This window comes from Petromyzon marinus, chromosome 83 (assembly GCF_048934315.1).
Source record: "Petromyzon marinus isolate PM22_M1 ecotype Great Lakes invasive population chromosome 83, UKy_Petmar_22M1.pri1.0, whole genome shotgun sequence".
Taxonomy (NCBI): Eukaryota; Metazoa; Chordata; class Hyperoartia; order Petromyzontiformes; family Petromyzontidae; genus Petromyzon; species Petromyzon marinus.
The window spans coordinates 3239698-3258732 of record NC_133748.1 but is presented as its reverse complement, the minus strand read 5'-3'; the positions used below and the strand labels follow the sequence as shown (position 1 = coordinate 3258732).

The 19035-nt window shown below is 49.9% G+C and overlaps 1 protein-coding gene across 1 annotated transcript in view; it reads right to left on the bottom strand.

Moving 5' to 3' along the window:
• LOC116957720 (fibroblast growth factor receptor 2-like) overlaps nt 1-19035 on the bottom strand; it is a 111423-nt gene that overhangs the window by 60429 nt on the left and 31959 nt on the right. The window contains exons 7-8 of the mRNA XM_076057546.1: nt 14866-14989; nt 6021-6211 (exon numbers count right to left, since the gene is read on the bottom strand). Coding sequence (XP_075913661.1) covers nt 6021-6211; nt 14866-14989 — 315 coding nt within the window. The remainder of the gene's footprint in view (nt 1-6020; nt 6212-14865; nt 14990-19035) is intronic.

The window sequence follows — 19035 nt, the reverse complement described above, 5'->3', positions numbered from 1 at the left end:
AGGCTGCCGCTGCTCTGTCGGGAGCTGGACCGGTACCGCCTGGATCTCTGTGGCATTCAGGAGGTCCGGTGGACCGGTTCTGGCTCCTGCCACCATGAGGGGTGGACAGTCCTCTACTCGGGGCAGCAGACTGCCAAACAACAGGGTGTGGCTCTTCTTTTGAACAAAAGAATGAAGGGGGCGTGGGAGCGTGGCGGTGAGGTGTGGGAAGCTGTAATCCCCAGGCTACTTTGGGCTCGCCTTCCCATCAACCGGAGGCGAGGAATGGTGGTCGTGGTTACTTATGCCTCCACCAAAAACGAACATCTGTGGAGGGATGCAGGCAAGGCTGATGAGTCAGATGCCTTCTATGACCTCCTGTCACAGATGCTGGCTAAAGTGGCACCTCGGGATAGAGTCATCATGTTGGGCGACTTCAATGCCCGAGTTGGTCATGATACTGGCACCTGGTCTGGAGTGATTGGAGGGCATGGGCCGGATCAGCTCAATAACAACGATAGGAGGCTGCTAAATTTTTGTGCAGCCCATGGTCTTGTAATTACCAACACGCTGTTCCGGCATCGGCGCATCCACACAACATCATGGATGCATGCCGGGTCCAAGCAAGAACATCTGCTGGACTACATATTGACGGACCAGCGGATGCGAGCCCATGTGCTTGACACCAGGACCTACCGTGGAGCTGATCTGCCCTCTGACCATCGACTAGTCATCTGTAAGATGCGCCTGCCATTCTTCAACCTATAGTGGCCTGGTCTCAGTTATCTGATGAAAGTTGCAAGCAAGAATTTCATCATCGCTTGCGGCTGGGGTTGGCAGAATGAGGAGGCCTACCGCAGCCTTTGCTTGGAGGTTCGGAGAGCCATGAGGCGCTGCAAGGATGGGTGGTGATCGTGGGTTGCTGAGGAGATGGAGTCTGCCTCAGTGGCCCGCGATCACAAATCTCTATTTAACTCCATCAAAAAAGTAACCTGCAGCGCCACACCTATTACCATCATTAGGGGAAAAAACGGTGATACAATCTCCGACCCCCAGGAACAGGTTTGCGGATTTGCTGAGCATTTCTGTGAGGTCCAGGGGAAGGGGAAATCCCTCAGCCAGGAAAACATCGTGGCACAAAGTGGGGATGACCTTGCTGAGGCTGCAGTGCCTCAAATATTGGAAGAAGTCACCCCCCGTGAGTGGCTGGCTGAGGTGCCATCTGTTGAGGAAGTACTGAAGGCGATCCGGAGTCTGAGACCAGGAAAGGCACCGGGTAGAGACGATCTTCCAAGCAAAATACTGAGGGAGGGTGGCGTTTGTGCACAGACTGCCCTATATGACATCATAACATTAATCTGGACCACTGGACGGGTTCCGCAGGATTGGAAGGATTCCCTGGTGGTCCCCCTCTTTAAGAAGGGGGACCGCACAGGCTGTAACAACTACAGGGGCATCTCACTCCTCAGTGTGCCGGGAAAGGTCCTGGCAAGGATTATTCAACATCGCCTTGCCAGGCATGCTGAGCAGAGGCTTGCGGAGCCCCAATGCGGTTTCAGGATAGGGCGGTCCTGCACAGATGCCATATTTTCTGTCCATCTGCTACAGCAGAGGTGTAGGGAATTCCAACAAGACCTACATCTCTGCTTTATTGACCTGGTTAAGGCCTATGATACCATCAGTAGGCCTGGGCTCTGGGTTGTTCTTCGTGCTTTTGGAGTCCCTGACCCTCTGCTCACGACCATTAAGGACCTTCATGATGGTGAGCGGGCCCGGGTAAAACTACGTGGCCGGGAGTCAGAGCCATTTCCTGCACACCTTGGGGTGCGACAGGGATGTCCTCTGGCTCCCACATTATTTAACATCTATTATGACCACGTAGTTCGTGAAGCCTTCAATAGCTGTACCGGGGGAATCTCCATTTTGTACAGATATAATGGGTACAGATATAATTGGTACAGATATAATGGGATGGCTCCCTATTGCTCAACCACGTTATGTATGCCGATGATTTGGTATTAGCTGCTCATTCAGAGGAGGAGTTGGAGACGCTGCTGCTGAGACTGGAGCATGCCACTAAGAGATGGGGCCTTACCATCAGCCCCACCAAAACTAAGCACCTGCCTGGGTATTTTGTACCATCGGACACTCCATCCCCACAACTCCCAATCGGTGATGGGGCAGTTGTGGAGAGAGTGGAGAGTTTCCCATACCTGGGCAGTGTGCTTATGACCGGCTCCAGTTTAACAGCAGACGTCTCACTCCGAATCAGTCGAGCGGCAATATATTTTCCTCGGTTGCGTAATGCTGTGTGGAAGCTACCTGGTCTGTCGCTCCGCACTAAGCTTCAGGTCTTCTCGGCCATGGTCATTCCCTCCCTTATCTATGCTTGCGAAACGTGGACCCCCTTAATGGAGCATCTTCGCCGGTTGGAAACATTTAGGCTGGCCTGCCTACGATCCATCCTGGGTTTAGCCAGGCTGGATTGTGTGAGGCGCTCACAAATCCTTGAAAGATCTGGGCACGGTCCCATTGGTGAGCTCCTCCGGCAGGCAAGGCTGCGATGGCTGGGTCATGTAGCCCGCATGCCCAACCACCGCATGCCGAAACAGCTTTTGTTCGGCCGGATCGAGGGGGCTAAACAGTCGCGGCACGGGCTAGAGAAGAGATGTAGTGATGTGGTACAGAAGGACGTGGAGCTGCGTGGACTTGCCGATGACTGGTACCAGCGGTGTCAAGATCGGCCTCTGTGGAGGAGGCTCGTGAAGGATGCTATTGGGCAGTTGGAGGCAGTCGCCCTCCAACAACAACGGAGGGCGGAGGAGCGACGCTCACAACAACGAGCGGAGCGCCGGGTGGCTAAAGCACAGCAGGTTGGCACAGTAGGGGGCACAGGTGGTGCACCAGCCAGTCATCTCAGTCAGTCGACCCGTGGAACTTGGGTCTGCCCCGTGACCTCTTGCCAGCGGGCGTTCGACACTTCACGTGGCCTCAAGGTGCCAATGGCCTGGCACAAGCGTCGTGGTGACTTCACCGCCACTTAGTGGCGAATGGCGGTTGTTGTTGTGTACGCGTGTGTGTGTACACTTGTGTGTGTGCGCACGTGTGTGTGTGTGTACGTGTGTGTGTGCGCATGTGTGTACGCGTGTGTACGTGAATGTGTGTATACGCGGTTGATTGAGTGAGTGATTGAGCAGCTGTTTGAGTGAGCGAGTGGCTGATTGAGTGAGCGTGAGTGAGCGAGTGGCTGATTGAGTGAGCGTGTGAGTGAGCAAGTGGCTGATTGAGTGAGCGTGTGAGTGAGCGAGTGGCTGACTGAGTGAGTGTGTGAGTGAGCCAATGGCTGATTGAGTGAGCGTGTGAGTGAGCGAGTGACTGATTGAGTGAGCGAGTGGCTGATTGAGTTAGCGTGTGAGTGAGTGGCTGGCTGAGTGAGCGTGTGAGCGAGTGAGTGGCTGATTGAGTGAGCGTGTGAGTGAGCGAGTGGCTGATTGAGTGGGCCTGTGAGTGAGTGAGTGACTGGTTGAGTGAGCGTGTGAGTGAGTGAGTGGCTGGCTGAGTGAGCGAGTGAGTGAGCGAGTGGCTGACTGAGTGAGCGTGTGAGTGAGCGAGTGGCTGATTGAGTGAGCGTGTGAGTCAGCGAGTGACTTGATTGAGTGAGCGCGTGAGTGAGCGAGTGGCTGATTGAGTGAGCGTGTGAGTGAGCCAATGGCTGGTTGAGTGAGCGTGTGAGTGAGTGAGTGGCTAATTGAGTGAGCGTGTGAGTGAGCGAGTGGCTAATTGAGTGAGTGTGTGAGTGAGCGAGTGGCTGATTGAGTGAGCATGTGAGTGAGTGGCTGATTGAGTGAGCGTGTGAGTAAGCGAGTGGCTGATTGAGTGAGCGTGTGAGTGAGTGACTGAGTGAGCGTGTGAGTGAGTGAGTGGCTGATTGAGTGAGCGTGTGAGTGAGTGGCTGATTGAGTGAGTGTGTGAGTGAGCAAGTGGCTAATTGAGTGAGCGTGTGAGTGAATGGCTGACTGAGTGAGCGTGTGAGTGAGTGAGTGGCTGATTGAGTGAGCGTGTGAGTGAGTGGCTGATTGAGTGAGTGTGTGAGTGAGCGAGTGGCTAATTGAGTGAGCGTGTGAGTGAGTGGCTAATTGAGTGAGCGTGTGAGTGAGTGGCTGATTGAGTGAGTGTGTGAGTGAGCGAGTGGCTAATTGAGTGAGCGTGTGAGTGAGTGGCTAATTGAGTGAGCGTGTGAGTGAATGACTAATTGAGTGAGCGTGTGAGTGAGCCAATGGCTGACTCAGTGAACGTGTGAGTGAATGACTAATTGAGTGAGCGTGTGAGTGAGCCAATAGCTGATTGACTGAGCGAGCAACTGACTGAGTGAGCGTGTGAGTGAGTGAGTGGCTGACTGAGTGTGTGAGTGAGTGGCTGACTGAGTGAGCGTGTGAGTGAGTGGCTGATGGAGTGAGCGTGTGAGTGAGTGGCTGATTGAGTGTGTGAGTGTGTGAATGACTGATTGACTGAGCGTGTGAGTGAGTGTGTGAGTGAGTGGCTGACTGAGTGTGTGAGTGTGTGAATGACTGATTGACTGAGCGTGTGAGTGAGTGTGTGAGTGAGTGGCTGACTGAGTGTGTGAGTGTGTGAATGACTGATTGACTGAGCGTGTGAGTGAGTGTGTGAGTGAGTGGCTGACTGAGTGTGTGAGTGTGTGAATGACTGATTGAGTGAGCGTGTGAGTGAGTGAGTGACTGAGTGAGCGTGTGAGTGAGTGAGTGGCTGACTGAGTGTGTGAGTGAGTGGCTGACTGAGTGAGCGTGTGAGTGAGTGGCTGACTGAGTGAGCGTGTGAGTGAGTGAGTGGCTGACTGAGTGAGTGTGTGAGTGAGTGGCTGACTGAGTGAGCGTGTGAGTGAGTGGCTGATTGAGTGTGTGAGTGTGTGAATGACTGATTGACTGAGTGTGTGATTGAGTGGCTGACTGAGTGAGCGTGTGAGTGAGTGGCTGATTGAGTGTGTGAGTGTGTGAATGACTAATTGAGTGAGCGTGTGAGTGAGCCAATGGCTGACTCAGTGAGCGTGTGAGTGAATCACTAATTGAGTGAGCGTGTGAGTGAGCCAATAGCTGATTGACTGAGCGAGCAACTGACTGAGTGAGCGTGTGAGTGAGTGAGTGGCTGACTGAGTGTGTGAGTGAGTGGCTGACTGAGTGAGCGTGTGAGTGAGTGGCTGATGGAGTGAGCGTGTGAGTGAGTGGCTGATTGAGTGTGTGAGTGTGTGAATGACTGATTGACTGAGCGTGTGAGTGAGTGTGTGAGTGAGTGGCTGACTGAGTGTGTGAGTGTGTGAATGACTGATTGACTGAGCGTGTGAGTGAGTGTGTGAGTGAGTGGCTGACTGAGTGTGTGAGTGTGTGAATGACTGATTGACTGAGCGTGTGAGTGAGTGTGTGAGTGAGTGGCTGACTGAGTGTGTGAGTGTGTGAATGACTGATTGAGTGAGCGTGTGAGTGAGTGAGTGACTGAGTGAGCGTGTGAGTGAGTGAGTGGCTGACTGAGTGTGTGAGTGAGTGGCTGACTGAGTGAGCGTGTGAGTGAGTGGCTGACTGAGTGAGCGTGTGAGTGAGTGAGTGGCTGACTGAGTGAGTGTGTGAGTGAGTGGCTGACTGAGTGAGCGTGTGAGTGAGTGGCTGATTGAGTGTGTGAGTGTGTGAATGACTGATTGACTGAGTGTGTGAGTGAGTGGCTGACTGAGTGAGCGTGTGAGTGAGTGGCTGATTGAGTGTGTGAGTGTGTGAATGACTGATTGACTGAGTGTGTGAGTGAGTGGCTGACTGAGTGAGCGTGTGAGTGAGTGGCTGATTGAGTGTGTGAGTGTGTGAATGACTGATTGACTGAGCGTGTGAGTGAGTGGCTGACTGAGTGTGTGAGTGTGTGAATGACTGATTGACTGAGCGTGTGAGTGAGTGTGTGAGTGAGTGGCTGACTGAGTGTGTGAGTGTGTGGCTGACTGAGTGTGTGAGTGAGTGGCTGACTGAGTGTGTGAGTGAGCGGTTCACCTTGAGCACGTGGACGTAGGGGAGGCCATCGGGGCCGTATCGGCTGCCGTTCACCTCCACGTGCTTGAGCCACTGGATGTGTGGCTGCGCGTCGCTGTAGACGCGGCAGTGGAACTCCACATCACTGCCCACTGCCACCGTCTGGTTGGCTGGCAGGCCGGCCTGCAGGATTGGCCGGTGGGGTGAGCGCTCTGGGGGGAGGGGGAGGGAGGCACGGTGAGGGAGGAGCCGTAGGCGGTGGTGGTGGTGGTGGTAGTGGTGGTAGTGGTGGTGGTAGTAGTGGTAGTAGTGGCAGTAGTAGTGGTGGTAGTATTAGTGGTAGTAGTTGTGGTAGTATTAGTGGTAGTAGTTGTAGAGGTAGTAGTGGTAGTAGTAGTGGTAGTAGTAGTGGTGGTAGTAGTAGTGGTAGTAGTTGTGGTAATAGTAGTGGTAGTAGTTGTAGTGGTAGTAGTGGTAGTAGTAGTGGTAGTAGTAGTGGTGGTAGTAGTAGTGGTAGCGGTAGTAGTAGTGGTAGTAGTAGTGGTAGTAGTGGTAGTAGTAGTAGTGGTAGTAGTAGTGGTAGTAGTAGTAGTGGTGGTGGTAGTAGTAGTGGTGGTGGTAGTAGTGGTGGTGGTAGTAGTAGTAGTGGTGGTAGTGGTGGTGGTAGTAGTAGTGGTGGTAGTAGTGGTTGTAGTGGTAGTGGTAGTAGTGGTAGTAGTGGTAGTAGTAGTAGTGGTGGTAGTAGTGGTTGTAGTAGTAGTGGTAGTAGTAGTAATAGTGGTAGTATTAGTAGTAGTGGTAGTAGTGGTAGTAGTGGTAGTAGTAGTGGTAGTAGTGATAGTAGTAGTGGTAGTAGTAGTAGTGGTAGTAGTGGTAGTAGTAGTGGTAGTAGTAGTGGTAGTAGTAGTGATAGTAGTAGTAGTAATAGTAGTAGTAGTGGTAGTAGTAGTGTTAGTAGTTGTGGTAGTAGTAGTAGTAGTGGTAGTAGTAGTGGTAGTAGTAGTAGTAATAGTAGTGGTAGTAGTGGTAGTGGTAGTAGTAGTAATAGTAGTGGTAGTAGTAGTAATAGTAGTGGTAGTAGTAGTAGTGGTAGTAATAGTAGTATCAGCTTCTTACCCACGACATCCAGCTGGTATGTGTGAGTGAGATTCCCGTAGGGATTCTCCACGAGGCACGTGTAGTTGTAGTAGTGGTAGTAGTAGTGGTAGTAGTAGTGGTAGTAGTGGTAGTAGTAGTGGTAGTAGTAGTAGTGGTAGTAGTAGTAGTAGTGGTAGTAGTAGTGGTAGTAGTAGTAGTGGTAGTAATAGTAGTGGTAGTAGTAGTAGTGGTAGTAGTAGTGGTAGTAGTAGTAGTAGTGGTAGTAGTAGTGGTAGTAGTAGTAGTGGTAGTAATAGTAGTAGTAGTGGTAGTAGTAGTAGTGGTAGTAGTAGTGGTAGTAGTAGTAGTGGTAGTAATAGTAGTGGTAGTAGTAGTGGTAGTAGTAGTGTTAGTAGTAGTAATAGTAGTAGTAGTGGTAGTAGTAGTAGTAGTGGTAGTAGTAGTAGTGGTATTAGTGGTAGTAGTAGTGGTAGTAGTAGTAGTAATAGTAGTGGTAGTAATAGTAGTGGTAGTAGTAGTAGTGGTAGTAGTAGTAGTGGTAGTAGTAGTGGTAGTAGTAGTAGTGGTAGTAGTAGTGGTAGTAGTAGTAGTGGTAGTAGTAGTGGTAGTAGTAGTAGTGGTAGTGGTAGTAATAGTAGTGGTAGTAGTAGTAGTGGTAGTAGTAGTGGTAGTAGTAGTGGTAGTAGTAGTAGTGGTAGTAATAGTAGTAGTAGTGGTAGTAGTAGTAGTGGTAGTAGTAGTGGTAGTAGTAGTGGTAGTAGTAGTGGTAGTAGTAGTAGTGGTAGTAATAGTAGTGGTAGTAGTAGTGGTAGTAGTAGTAGTGTTAGTAGTAGTAGTGATAGTAGTAGTAGTGGTAGTAGTAGTAATAGTAGTAGTAGTAGTGATAGTAGTAGTAGTGGTATTAGTGGTAGTAGTAGTAGTAGTAATAGTAGTGGTAGTAATAGTAGTGGTAGTAGTGGTAGTAGTAGTAGTAATAGTATTGGTAGTAATGGTAGTAGTAGCAGTGGTAGTAGTAGTAGTAATAGTAGTGGTAGTAGTAGTGGTAGTAGTAGTAGTGGTAGTAGTAGTGGTAGTAGTAGTGGTAGTAGTAGTAGTGGTAGTAATAGTAGTGGTAGTAGTAGTGGTAGTAGTAATAGTAGTAGTAGTGGTAGTAGTAGTGGTAGTAGTAGTAGTGGTAGTAATAGTAGTGGTAGTAGTAGTGGTAGTAGTAATAGTAGTAGTAGTGGTAGTAGTAGTAATAGTATCAGCGTCTTACCCACGACATCCAGCTGGTATGTGTGAGTGAGATTCCCGTAGGGATTCTCCACGAGGCACGTGTAGTTGTAGTAGTGGTAGTAGTAGTGGTAGTAGTAGTGGTAGTAGTGGTAGTAGTAGTGGTAGTAGTAGTAGTGGTAGTAGTAGTAGTAGTGGTAGTAGTAGTGGTAGTAGTAGTAGTGGTAGTAATAGTAGTGGTAGTAGTAGTGGTAGTAGTGGTAGTAGTAGTAGTGGTAGTAGTAGTGGTAGTAGTAGTAGTGGTAGTAATAGTAGTAGTAGTGGTAGTAGTAGTAGTGGTAGTAGTAGTGGTAGTAGTAGTAGTGGTAGTAGTAGTGGTAGTAGTAGTAGTGGTAGTAATAGTAGTGGTAGTAGTAGTGGTAGTAGTAGTAGTAATAGTAGTAGTAGTGGTAGTAGTAGTAGTGGTAGTAGTAGTAGTGGTATTAGTGGTAGTAGTAGTGGTAGTAGTAGTAGTAATAGTAGTGGTAGTAATAGTAGTGGTAGTAGTAGTAGTGGTAGTAGTAGTGGTAGTAGTAGTGGTAGTAGTAGTAGTGGTAGTAGTAGTGGTAGTAGTGGTAGTAGTAGTAGTGGTAGTAATAGTAGTGGTAGTAGTAGTAGTGGTAGTAGTAGTGGTAGTAGTAGTAGTAGTAGTGGTAGTAATAGTAGTAGTAGTGGTAGTAGTAGTAGTGGTAGTAGTAGTGGTAGGAGTAGTAGTGGTAGTAATAGTAGTGGTAGTAGTAGTAGTAGTAGTGTTAGTAGTAGTGATAGTAGTAGTAGTGGTAGTAGTAGTAGTAGTGATAGTAGTAGTAGTGGTATTAGTGGTAGTAGTAGTAGTAGTAATAGTAGTGGTAGTAATAGTAGTGGTAGTAGTAGTAGTGGTAGTAGTAGTAGTAGTGGTAGTAGTAGTAGTGGTAGTACTAGTGGTAGTAGTAGTGGTAGTAGTAGTAGTAGTGGTAGTAGTGGTAGTAGTAGTAGTGGTAGTAGTAGTGGTAGTAGTAGTAGTGGTAGTAGTAGTGGTAGTAGTAGTAGTGGTAATAGTAGTAGTGGTATTAGTGGTAGTAGTAGTAGTGGTAGTAGTAGTGGTAGTAGTAGTGGTAGTAGTTGTAGTAGTGGTAGTAGTGGTAGTAGTAGTAGTGGTAGTAGTGGTAGTAGTAGTAATAGTAGTAGTAGTGGTAGTTGTAGTAGTAATAGTATCAGCTTCTTACCCACGACATCCAGCTGGTATGTGTGAGTGAGATTCCCGTAGGGATTCTCCACGAGGCACGTGTAGTTGTAGTAGTGGTAGTAGTAGTAGTAATAGTAGTGGTAGTAGTAGTGGTATTAGTAGTAGTGGTAGTAGTAGTAGTGGTAGTAGTAGTAGTGGTAGTAGTAGTGGTAGTAGTAGTAATAGTAGTGGTAGTAGTAGTAATAGTAGTGGTAGTAGTGGTAGTAGTAGTAGTAGTAATAGTAGTGGTAGTAATAGTAGTAATAGTAGTGGTAGTAGTAGTGGTAGTAGTAGTGGTAGTAGTTGTAGTGGTAGTAATAGTGGTAGTAATAGTAGTGGTAGTAGTTGTAATAGTAGTGGTAGTAATAGTAGTGGTAGTAGTGGTAGTAGTAGTAGTGGTAGTAGTAGTAGTGGTAGTAATAGTAGTGGTAGTAGTAGTAGTGGTAGTAGTAGTAGTGGTAGTAGTGGTAGTAATAGTAGTAATAGTAGTGGTAGTAGTAGTAGTAGTAATAGTAGTGGTAGTAGTAGTGGTAGTAGTAATAGTAGTATCAGCGTCTTACCCACGACATCCAGCTGGTATGTGTGAGTGAGATTCCCGTAGGGATTCTCCACGAGGCACGTGTAGTTGTAGTAGTGGTAGTAGTAGTAGTGGCAGTAGTAGTAGTAGTAGTGGTATTAGTAGTAGTGGTATTAGTGGTAGTAATAGTGGTAGTAATAGTAGTGGTAGTAGTAGTGGTAGTAGTAGTGGTAGTTTTAGTAGTGGTAGTAGTAGTGGTAGTAGTAGTGGTAGTTTTAGTAGTGGTAGTGGTAGTAGTAGTGGTAGTAGTAGTAGTGGTACTAGTAGTAGTGGTAGTTGTAGTAGTGGTAGTAGTAGTAGTGGTGGTAGTAGCAGTGGTAGTAGTAGTAGTAATAGTAGTGGTAGTAGTAGTAGTGGTAGTAGTAGTGGTATTAGTGGTAGTAGTAGTGGTAGTAGTAGTAGTAGTGGTAGTAGTAGTAGTGGTAGTAGTAGTGGTAGTAGTAGTAGTGGTAGTAGTAGTAGTGGTGGTAGTAGTAATAGTAGTGGTAGTAGTAGTAATAGTAGTAATAGTAGTGGTAATAGTAGTGGTAGTAGTAGTGGTAGTAGTAGTGATAGTAGTAGTAGTGGTAGTAGTAGTAATAGTAGTGGTAGTAGTAGTGGTAGTAGTAGTGATAGTAGTAGTAGTGGTAGTAGTGGTAGTAATAGTAGTGGTAGTAGTATCAGCGTCTTACCCACGACATCCAGCTGGTATGTGTGAGTGAGATTCCCGTAGGGATTCTCCACGAGGCACGTGTAGTTGTAGTAGTGGTAGTAGTAGTAGTAATAGTAGTGGTAGTAGTAGTAGTGGTAGTAGTAGTGGTAGTAGTAGTAGTGGTATTAGTGGTAGTAGTAGTAGTGGTAGTAGTAGTGGTAGTAGTAGTGGTAGTAGTTGTAGTAGTGGTAGTAGTGGTAGTAGTAGTAGTGGTAGTAGTGGTAGTAGTAGTAATAGTAGTAGTAGTGGTAGTTGTAGTAGTAATAGTATCAGCTTCTTACCCACGACATCCAGCTGGTATGTGTGAGTGAGATTCCCGTAGGGATTCTCCACGAGGCACGTGTAGTTGTAGTAGTGGTAGTAGTAGTAGTAATAGTAGTGGTAGTAGTAGTGGTATTAGTAGTAGTGGTAGTAGTAGTAGTGGTAGTAGTAGTAGTGGTAGTAGTAGTGGTAGTAGTAGTAATAGTAGTGGTAGTAGTAGTAATAGTAGTGGTAGTAGTGGTAGTAGTAGTAGTAGTAATAGTAGTGGTAGTAATAGTAGTAATAGTAGTGGTAGTAGTAGTGGTAGTAGTAGTGGTAGTAGTTGTAGTGGTAGTAATAGTGGTAGTAATAGTAGTGGTAGTAGTTGTAATAGTAGTGGTAGTAATAGTAGTGGTAGTAGTGGTAGTAGTAGTAGTGGTAGTAGTAGTAGTGGTAGTAATAGTAGTGGTAGTAGTAGTAGTGGTAGTAGTAGTAGTGGTAGTAGTGGTAGTAATAGTAGTAATAGTAGTGGTAGTAGTAGTAGTAGTAATAGTAGTGGTAGTAGTAGTGGTAGTAGTAATAGTAGTATCAGCGTCTTACCCACGACATCCAGCTGGTATGTGTGAGTGAGATTCCCGTAGGGATTCTCCACGAGGCACGTGTAGTTGTAGTAGTGGTAGTAGTAGTAGTGGCAGTAGTAGTAGTAGTAGTGGTATTAGTAGTAGTGGTATTAGTGGTAGTAATAGTGGTAGTAATAGTAGTGGTAGTAGTAGTGGTAGTAGTAGTGGTAGTTTTAGTAGTGGTAGTAGTAGTGGTAGTAGTAGTGGTAGTTTTAGTAGTGGTAGTGGTAGTAGTAGTGGTAGTAGTAGTAGTGGTACTAGTAGTAGTGGTAGTTGTAGTAGTGGTAGTAGTAGTAGTGGTGGTAGTAGCAGTGGTAGTAGTAGTAGTAATAGTAGTGGTAGTAGTAGTAGTGGTAGTAGTAGTGGTATTAGTGGTAGTAGTAGTGGTAGTAGTAGTAGTAGTGGTAGTAGTAGTAGTGGTAGTAGTAGTGGTAGTAGTAGTAGTGGTAGTAGTAGTAGTGGTGGTAGTAGTAATAGTAGTGGTAGTAGTAGTAATAGTAGTAATAGTAGTGGTAATAGTAGTGGTAGTAGTAGTGGTAGTAGTAGTGATAGTAGTAGTAGTGGTAGTAGTAGTAATAGTAGTGGTAGTAGTAGTGGTAGTAGTAGTGATAGTAGTAGTAGTGGTAGTAGTGGTAGTAATAGTAGTGGTAGTAGTATCAGCGTCTTACCCACGACATCCAGCTGGTATGTGTGAGTGAGATTCCCGTAGGGATTCTCCACGAGGCACGTGTAGTTGTAGTAGTGGTAGTAGTAGTAGTAATAGTAGTGGTAGTAGTAGTAGTGGTAGTAGTAGTGGTAGTAGTAGTAGTGGTAGTAATAGTAGTAGTAGTGGTAGTAGTAGTAGTGGTAGTAGTAGTGGTAGTAGTAGTAGTGGTAGTATTAGTGGTAGTAATAGTGGTAGTAATAGTAGTGGTAGTAGTAGTGGTAGTAGTAGTGGTAGTTTTAGTAGTGGTAGTAGTAGTGGTAGTAGTAGTGGTAGTTTTAGTAGTGGTAGTGGTAGTAGTAGTGGTAGTAGTGGTACTAGTAGTAGTGGTAGTTGTAGTAGTGGTAGTAGTAGTAGTGGTGGTAGTAGCAGTGGTAGTAGTAGTAGTAGTAGTGGTGGTAGTAGCAGTGGTAGTAGTAGTAGTAATAGTAGTGGTAGTAGTAGTAGTGGTAGTAGTAGTGGTATTAGTGGTAGTAGTAGTGGTAGTAGTAGTGGTAGTAGTAGTAGTAGTGGTAGTAGTAGTAGTGGTAGTAGTAGTAGTGGTAGTAGTAGTAGTAATAGTAGTGGTAGTAGTAGTAATAGTAGTGGTAATAGTAGTGGTAGTAGTAGTGGTAGTAGTAGTGATAGTAGTAGTAGTGGTAGTAGTAGTAATAGTAGTGGTAGTAGTAGTGGTAGTAGTAGTGATAGTAGTAGTAGTGGTAGTAGTGGTAGTAATAGTAGTGGTAGTAGTATCAGCGTCTTACCCACGACATCCAGCTGGTATGTGTGAGTGAGATTCCCGTAGGAATTCTCCACCAGGCAGGTGTAGTTGTAGTAGTGGTAGTAGTAGTAGTAATAGTAGTGGTAGTAGTAGTGGTAGTAGTTGTAGTGGTAGTAGTAGTAGTGGTAGTAGTAGTAGTGGTAGAAGTAGTAATAGTAGTAATAGTAGTGGTAGTAGTAGTAATAGTAGTGGTAGTAGTAGTGGTAGTAGTAGTAGTAATAGTAGTGGTAGTGGTAGTAGTAGTGGTAGTAGTAGTGGTAGTAGTAGTAGTAATAGTAGTGGTAGTAGTGGTTGTAGTAGTAGTAGTGGTAGTAGTAGTGGTAGTAGTAGTAATAGTAGTAATAGTAGTGGTAGTAGTAGTAGTGGTAGTAGTAGTAGTAATAGTAGTGGTAATAGTAGTAGTGGTAGTAGTAGTGGTAGTAGTAGTGGTAGTAGTAGTGGCAGTAGTAGTAGTATCAGCTTCTTACCCACGACATCCAGCTGGTATGTGTGGGTGAGATTCCCGTAGGGATTCTCCACGAGGCACGTGTAGTTGTAGTAGTAATAGTAGTAGTAGTGGTAATAGTAGTGGTAGTAGTAGTGGTAGTAGTAGTGGTAGTAGTAGTAGTAATAGTAGTAGTGGTAGTAGTAGTAGTGGTAGTAGTAGTGGTAGTAATAGTAGTGGTAGTAGTAGTAGTAATAGTAGTGGTAGTAGTAGTGGTAGTAATAGTAGTGGTAGTAGTGGTAGTAATAGTAGTAATAGTAGTGGTAGTTGTAGTAATAGTAGTGGTAGTAGTAGTGGTAGTAGTAATAGTAGTATTAGCGTCTTACCCACGACATCCAGCTGGTATGTGTGAGTGAGATTCCCGTAGGGATTCTCCACGAGGCACGTGTAGTTGTAGTAGTGGTAGTAGTAGTAGTGGCAGTAGTAGTAGTGGTAGTAGTGGTAGTAGTAGTGGTAGTAGTAGTGGTAGTAGTAGTGGTAGTAGTAGTGGCAGTAGTAGTAGTATCAGCGTCTTACCCACGACATCCAGCTGGTATGTGTGAGTGAGATACCCGTAGGGATTCTCCACGAGGCACGTGTAGTTGTAGTAGTGGTAGTAGTAGTAGTGGCAGTAGTAGTGGTAGTAGTAGTAGTGGTAGTAGTATTAGTAGTGGTATCAGCGTCTTACCCACGACATCCAGCTGGTATGTGTGAGTGAGATTCCCGTAGGGATTCTCCACGAGGCACGTGTAGTTGTAGTAGTGGTAGTAGTAGTAGTGGTAGTAGTAGTAATAGTAGTGGTAGTAGTAGTAGTGGTAGTAGTAATAGTGGTAGTAGTGGTAGTATCAGCGTCTTACCCACGACATCCAGCAGGTATGTGTGGGTGAGATTCCCGTAGGGATTCTCCACGAGGCACGTGTAGTTGTAGTAGTGGTAGTAGTAGTAGTGGTAGTAGTAATAGTAGTATCAGCGTCTTACCCACGACATCTAGCTGGTATGTGTGAGTGAGATTCCCGTAGGGATTCTCCACGAGGCACGTGTAGTTGTAGTAGTGGTAGTAGTGGTAGTAGTAGTGGTAGTAGTAATAGTAGTGGTAGTAGTAGTGGTAGTATCAGCGTCTTACCCACGACATCCAGCTGGTATGTGTGAGTGAGATTCCCGTAGGGATTCTCCACGAGGCTGGTGTAGTAGTAGTGGTAGTAGTGGTAGTAGTAGTGGTAGTAGTAGTGGTAGTAGTAATAGTAGTATTAGCGTCTTACCCACGACATCCAGCTGGTATGTGTGGGTGAGATTCCCGTAGGGATTCTCCACGAGGCACGTGTAGTTGCCACGATCAGATGGCACCACACTCTCCATGATGAGGCTCCAGTGCTGGTGACGAACCTAGACACATAAAGTCAAAGGATCGATTGCTTTTGTGGACAGGTGTCCTTTATACAGGTAACGAGCTGAGATTAGGAGCACTCCCTTTAAGAGTTGTGCTCCAGTTCTCAGCTCGTTACCTGTATAAAGGACACCTGGGAGCCAGAAATCTTTCTGATTGAGAGGGGGTCAAATTCTTATTTCCCTCATTAAAATGGCAATCAATTCATAACATTTTTGACGTGCGTTTTTCTAGATTTTGTTGTTGTTATTCTGTCTCTCACCGTTCAAATAAGCCTACCATTAAAATGACAGAATGATCATTGCTTTGTCAGTGGGCAAACGTACAAAATCAGCAGGGGATCAAATGCTTTTATTTCCCTCACTGTAGGTGGGGGCAAGTGGCTGGATAGACAAAGCTAAAGATCCCCCTTGTAGCCTGTACCAGACTGTAGGGGCAAGTGCCCCTACAGCAGCACCATCTGAGGCCGAGTCGACCTAGGGGAGGCCCAGGACCGGTTCAGATAATCGTCACTGGGGGGTGTAGGCCGTGAGCGGGAATCGAACCCGGGTCGCCGGGTTCGTAGTGCAGCGTAGCGCTAACCGCTACACACACACTCAGATACACACACTCAGACACACACACTCAGACACTCACACTCAGACACACACACTCAGACACTCAGACACTCAGGCACACAGACACACACACTCAGACACTCACACTCAGACACACACACTCAGACACTCAGACACACACACTCAGACACACACACTCAGACACACAGACAGACACTCAGGCACACAGACACACACTCAGGCACACACACTCAGACACACACACTCAGACACACACACTCAGACACTCAGACAGACACTCAGACAGACACTCAGGCACACAGACACCTACACACACAACAACAACAACCGCCATTCGCCACTAAGTGGCGGTGACGTCACCACGACGCTTGTGCCAGGCTATGTGCACCCTGAGGCTACCACGTGAAGTGTCGAACGCCCGCTGGCAGGAGGTCACGGGGCAGACCCAGCAGGTGCCACGGGTCGACTGACTGAGACGACTGAGACGACCGGCTGGTGCACTGCCTGTGCCCCCCTACTGTGCCAGGCTAGGTGCACCACGAGGTCACGGGGCAGACCCAGCAGGTGCCACGGGTCGACCGACTGAGACGACCGGCTGATGCACCGCCTGTGCCCCCCTACTGTGCCAGGCTAGGTGCACCACCAGGTCACGGGGCAGACCCAGCAGGTGCCACGGGTCGACCGACTGATACGACTGACTGATGCACCACCTGTGCCCCCCTACCGTGCCAGGCTAGGTGCACCAGCTCACGGGGCAGACCCAGCAGGTGCCACGGGTCGACCGACTGAGACGACTGAGACGACCGGCTGATGCACCACCTGTGCCTCCCTACTGTGCCAGGCTAGGTGCACCACGAGGTCACGGGGCAGACCCAGCAGGTGCCACGGGTCGACCGACTGAGACGACCGGCTGGTGCACCACCTGTGCCCCCCTACTGTGCCAGGCTAGGTGCACCACGAGGTCACGGGGCAGACCCAGCAGGTGCCACGGGTCGACCGACTGAGACGACCGGCTGATGCACCATCTGTGCCCCCCTACTGTGCCAGGCTAGGTGCACCACGAGGTCATGGGGCAGACCCAGCAGGTGCCACGGGTTGACCGACTGAGACGACTGAGACGACCGGCTGATGCACCACCTGTGCCCCCCTACTGTGCCAGGCTAGGTGCACCACCAGGTCACGTGGCAGACCCAGCAGGTGCCACGGGTCGACCGACTGAGACGACTGAGACGACCGGCTGATGCACCACCTGTGCCCCCCTACTGCGCCAACCCGCTGTGCCTCATCCACCCGGCACCACGAGTGGCTGCTGGGTTTATTGCCATTTTTGAAATCGGAATTGGCCATTCCCTGCATGGAATTGGTCACGTCCAGAGGGGGCGCCCCCCCTTCGGCCCGCCGCGGTGGCATTCAGCACCGTGGACGAGCGGAGGATTCGCCACCGGTTGAGGAATCGGTCGTTCCCCCCCCTCACGGCATCGATTCCCTCCGCCGGCGGCCGCTGGGTCCGTTCAGACGATTTGTGTCGCCGGGAATTGGCCATTCACCGCGCGGAAATCGGCCACACCCCAGAGGGCCTCACTTGGCCGCCGGCGGTGGCTGCGGGCGCCGTGAATGGCCGGCGGTGGGTTTATCGGACGACTTTGGAGTTGGAATTAACTGGAACACGAACGCCTCCTCCCTCCTCCCCACCACCAACACCAACACCACCACACCTCTCCCCGCACCACCACACCTCTCCCCGAACCACCACACCTCTCCCCCCACCACCACACCTCTTCCCCGCACTACCACACCTCTCCCCGCACCACCACACCTCTCCCCGCACCACCACACCTCTCCCTGCACCACCACACCTCTCCCTGCACCACCACACCTCTCCCCCCACCACCACACCTCTCCCCGCACCACCACACCTCTCACCTCTCCCCCCACCACCACACCTCTCCCCCCACCACCACACCTCTCCCCGCACCACCACACCTCTCCCCCCACCACCACACCTCTCCCCCCACCACCACACTTCTCCCCCCACCACCACACCTCTCCCTGCACCACCACACCTCTCCCCGCACCACCACACCTCCCACCTCCCCCCACCACCACACCTCTCCCCGTACCACCACCACACCTCTCCCCCCACCACCACACCTCTCCCCGCACCACCACACCTCTCCCCGCACCACCACACCTCTCCCCCCACCACGACACCTCTCCCCCCACCACCACACCTCTCCCCCCACCACCACACCTCCCACCTCCCCCCACCACCACACCTCTCCCCGTACCACCACCACACCTCTCCCCCCACCACCACACCTCTCCCCGCACCACCACACCTCTCCCCGCACCACCACACCTCTCCCCCCACCACGACACCTCTCCCCCCACCACCACACCTCTCCCCGCACCACCACACCTCTCCCCCCACCACCACACCTCCTCCCCCCACCACCACACCTCTCCCCGCACCACCACACCTCTCCCCCCACCACCACACCTCTCCCCCCACCACCACACTTCTCCCCCCACCACCACACCTCTCCCTGCACCACCACACCTCTCCCCGCACCACCACACCTCCCACCTCCCCCCACCACCACACCTCTCCCCGTACCACCACCACACCTCTCCCCCCACCACCACACCTCTCCCCGCACCACCACACCTCTCCCCGCACCACCACACCTCTCCCCCCACCACGACACCTCTCCCCCCACCACCACACCTCTCCCCCCACCACCACACCTCCCACCTCCCCCCACCACCACACCTCTCCCCGTACCACCACCACACCTCTCCCCCCACCACCATACCTCTCCCCGCACCACCACACCTCTCCCCGCACCACCACACCTCTCCCCCCACCACGACACCTCTCCCCCCACCACCACACCTCTCCCCGCACCACCACACCTCTCCCCCCACCACCACACCTCCTCCCCCCACCACCACACCTCTCCCCCCACCACCACACCTCTCCCCCCACTACCACACCTCTCCCTGCACCACCACACCTCTCCCCCCACCACCACACCTCTCCCCGCACCACCACACCTCTCCCCCCACCACCACACCTCTCCCCCCACTACCACACCTCTCCCCGCACCACCACACCTCTCCCCCCACCACCACACCTCTCCCCGCACCACCACTCCTCTCCCCGCACCACCACACCTCTCCCCCCACCACCACACCTCTCCCCGCACCACCACACCTCTCCCCCCACCACCAGACCTCTCCCCCCACCACCACACCTCTCCCCGCACCACCACACCTCTCCCCCCCACCACCACACCTCTCCCCCCCACCACCACACCTCTCCCCGCACCACCACACCTCTCCCCGCACCACCACACCTCTCCCCCCACCACCACACCTCTCCCTGCACCACCACACCTCTCCCCCCCACCACCACACCTCTCCCCCCACCACCACACCTCTCCCCCCACCACCACACCTCTCCC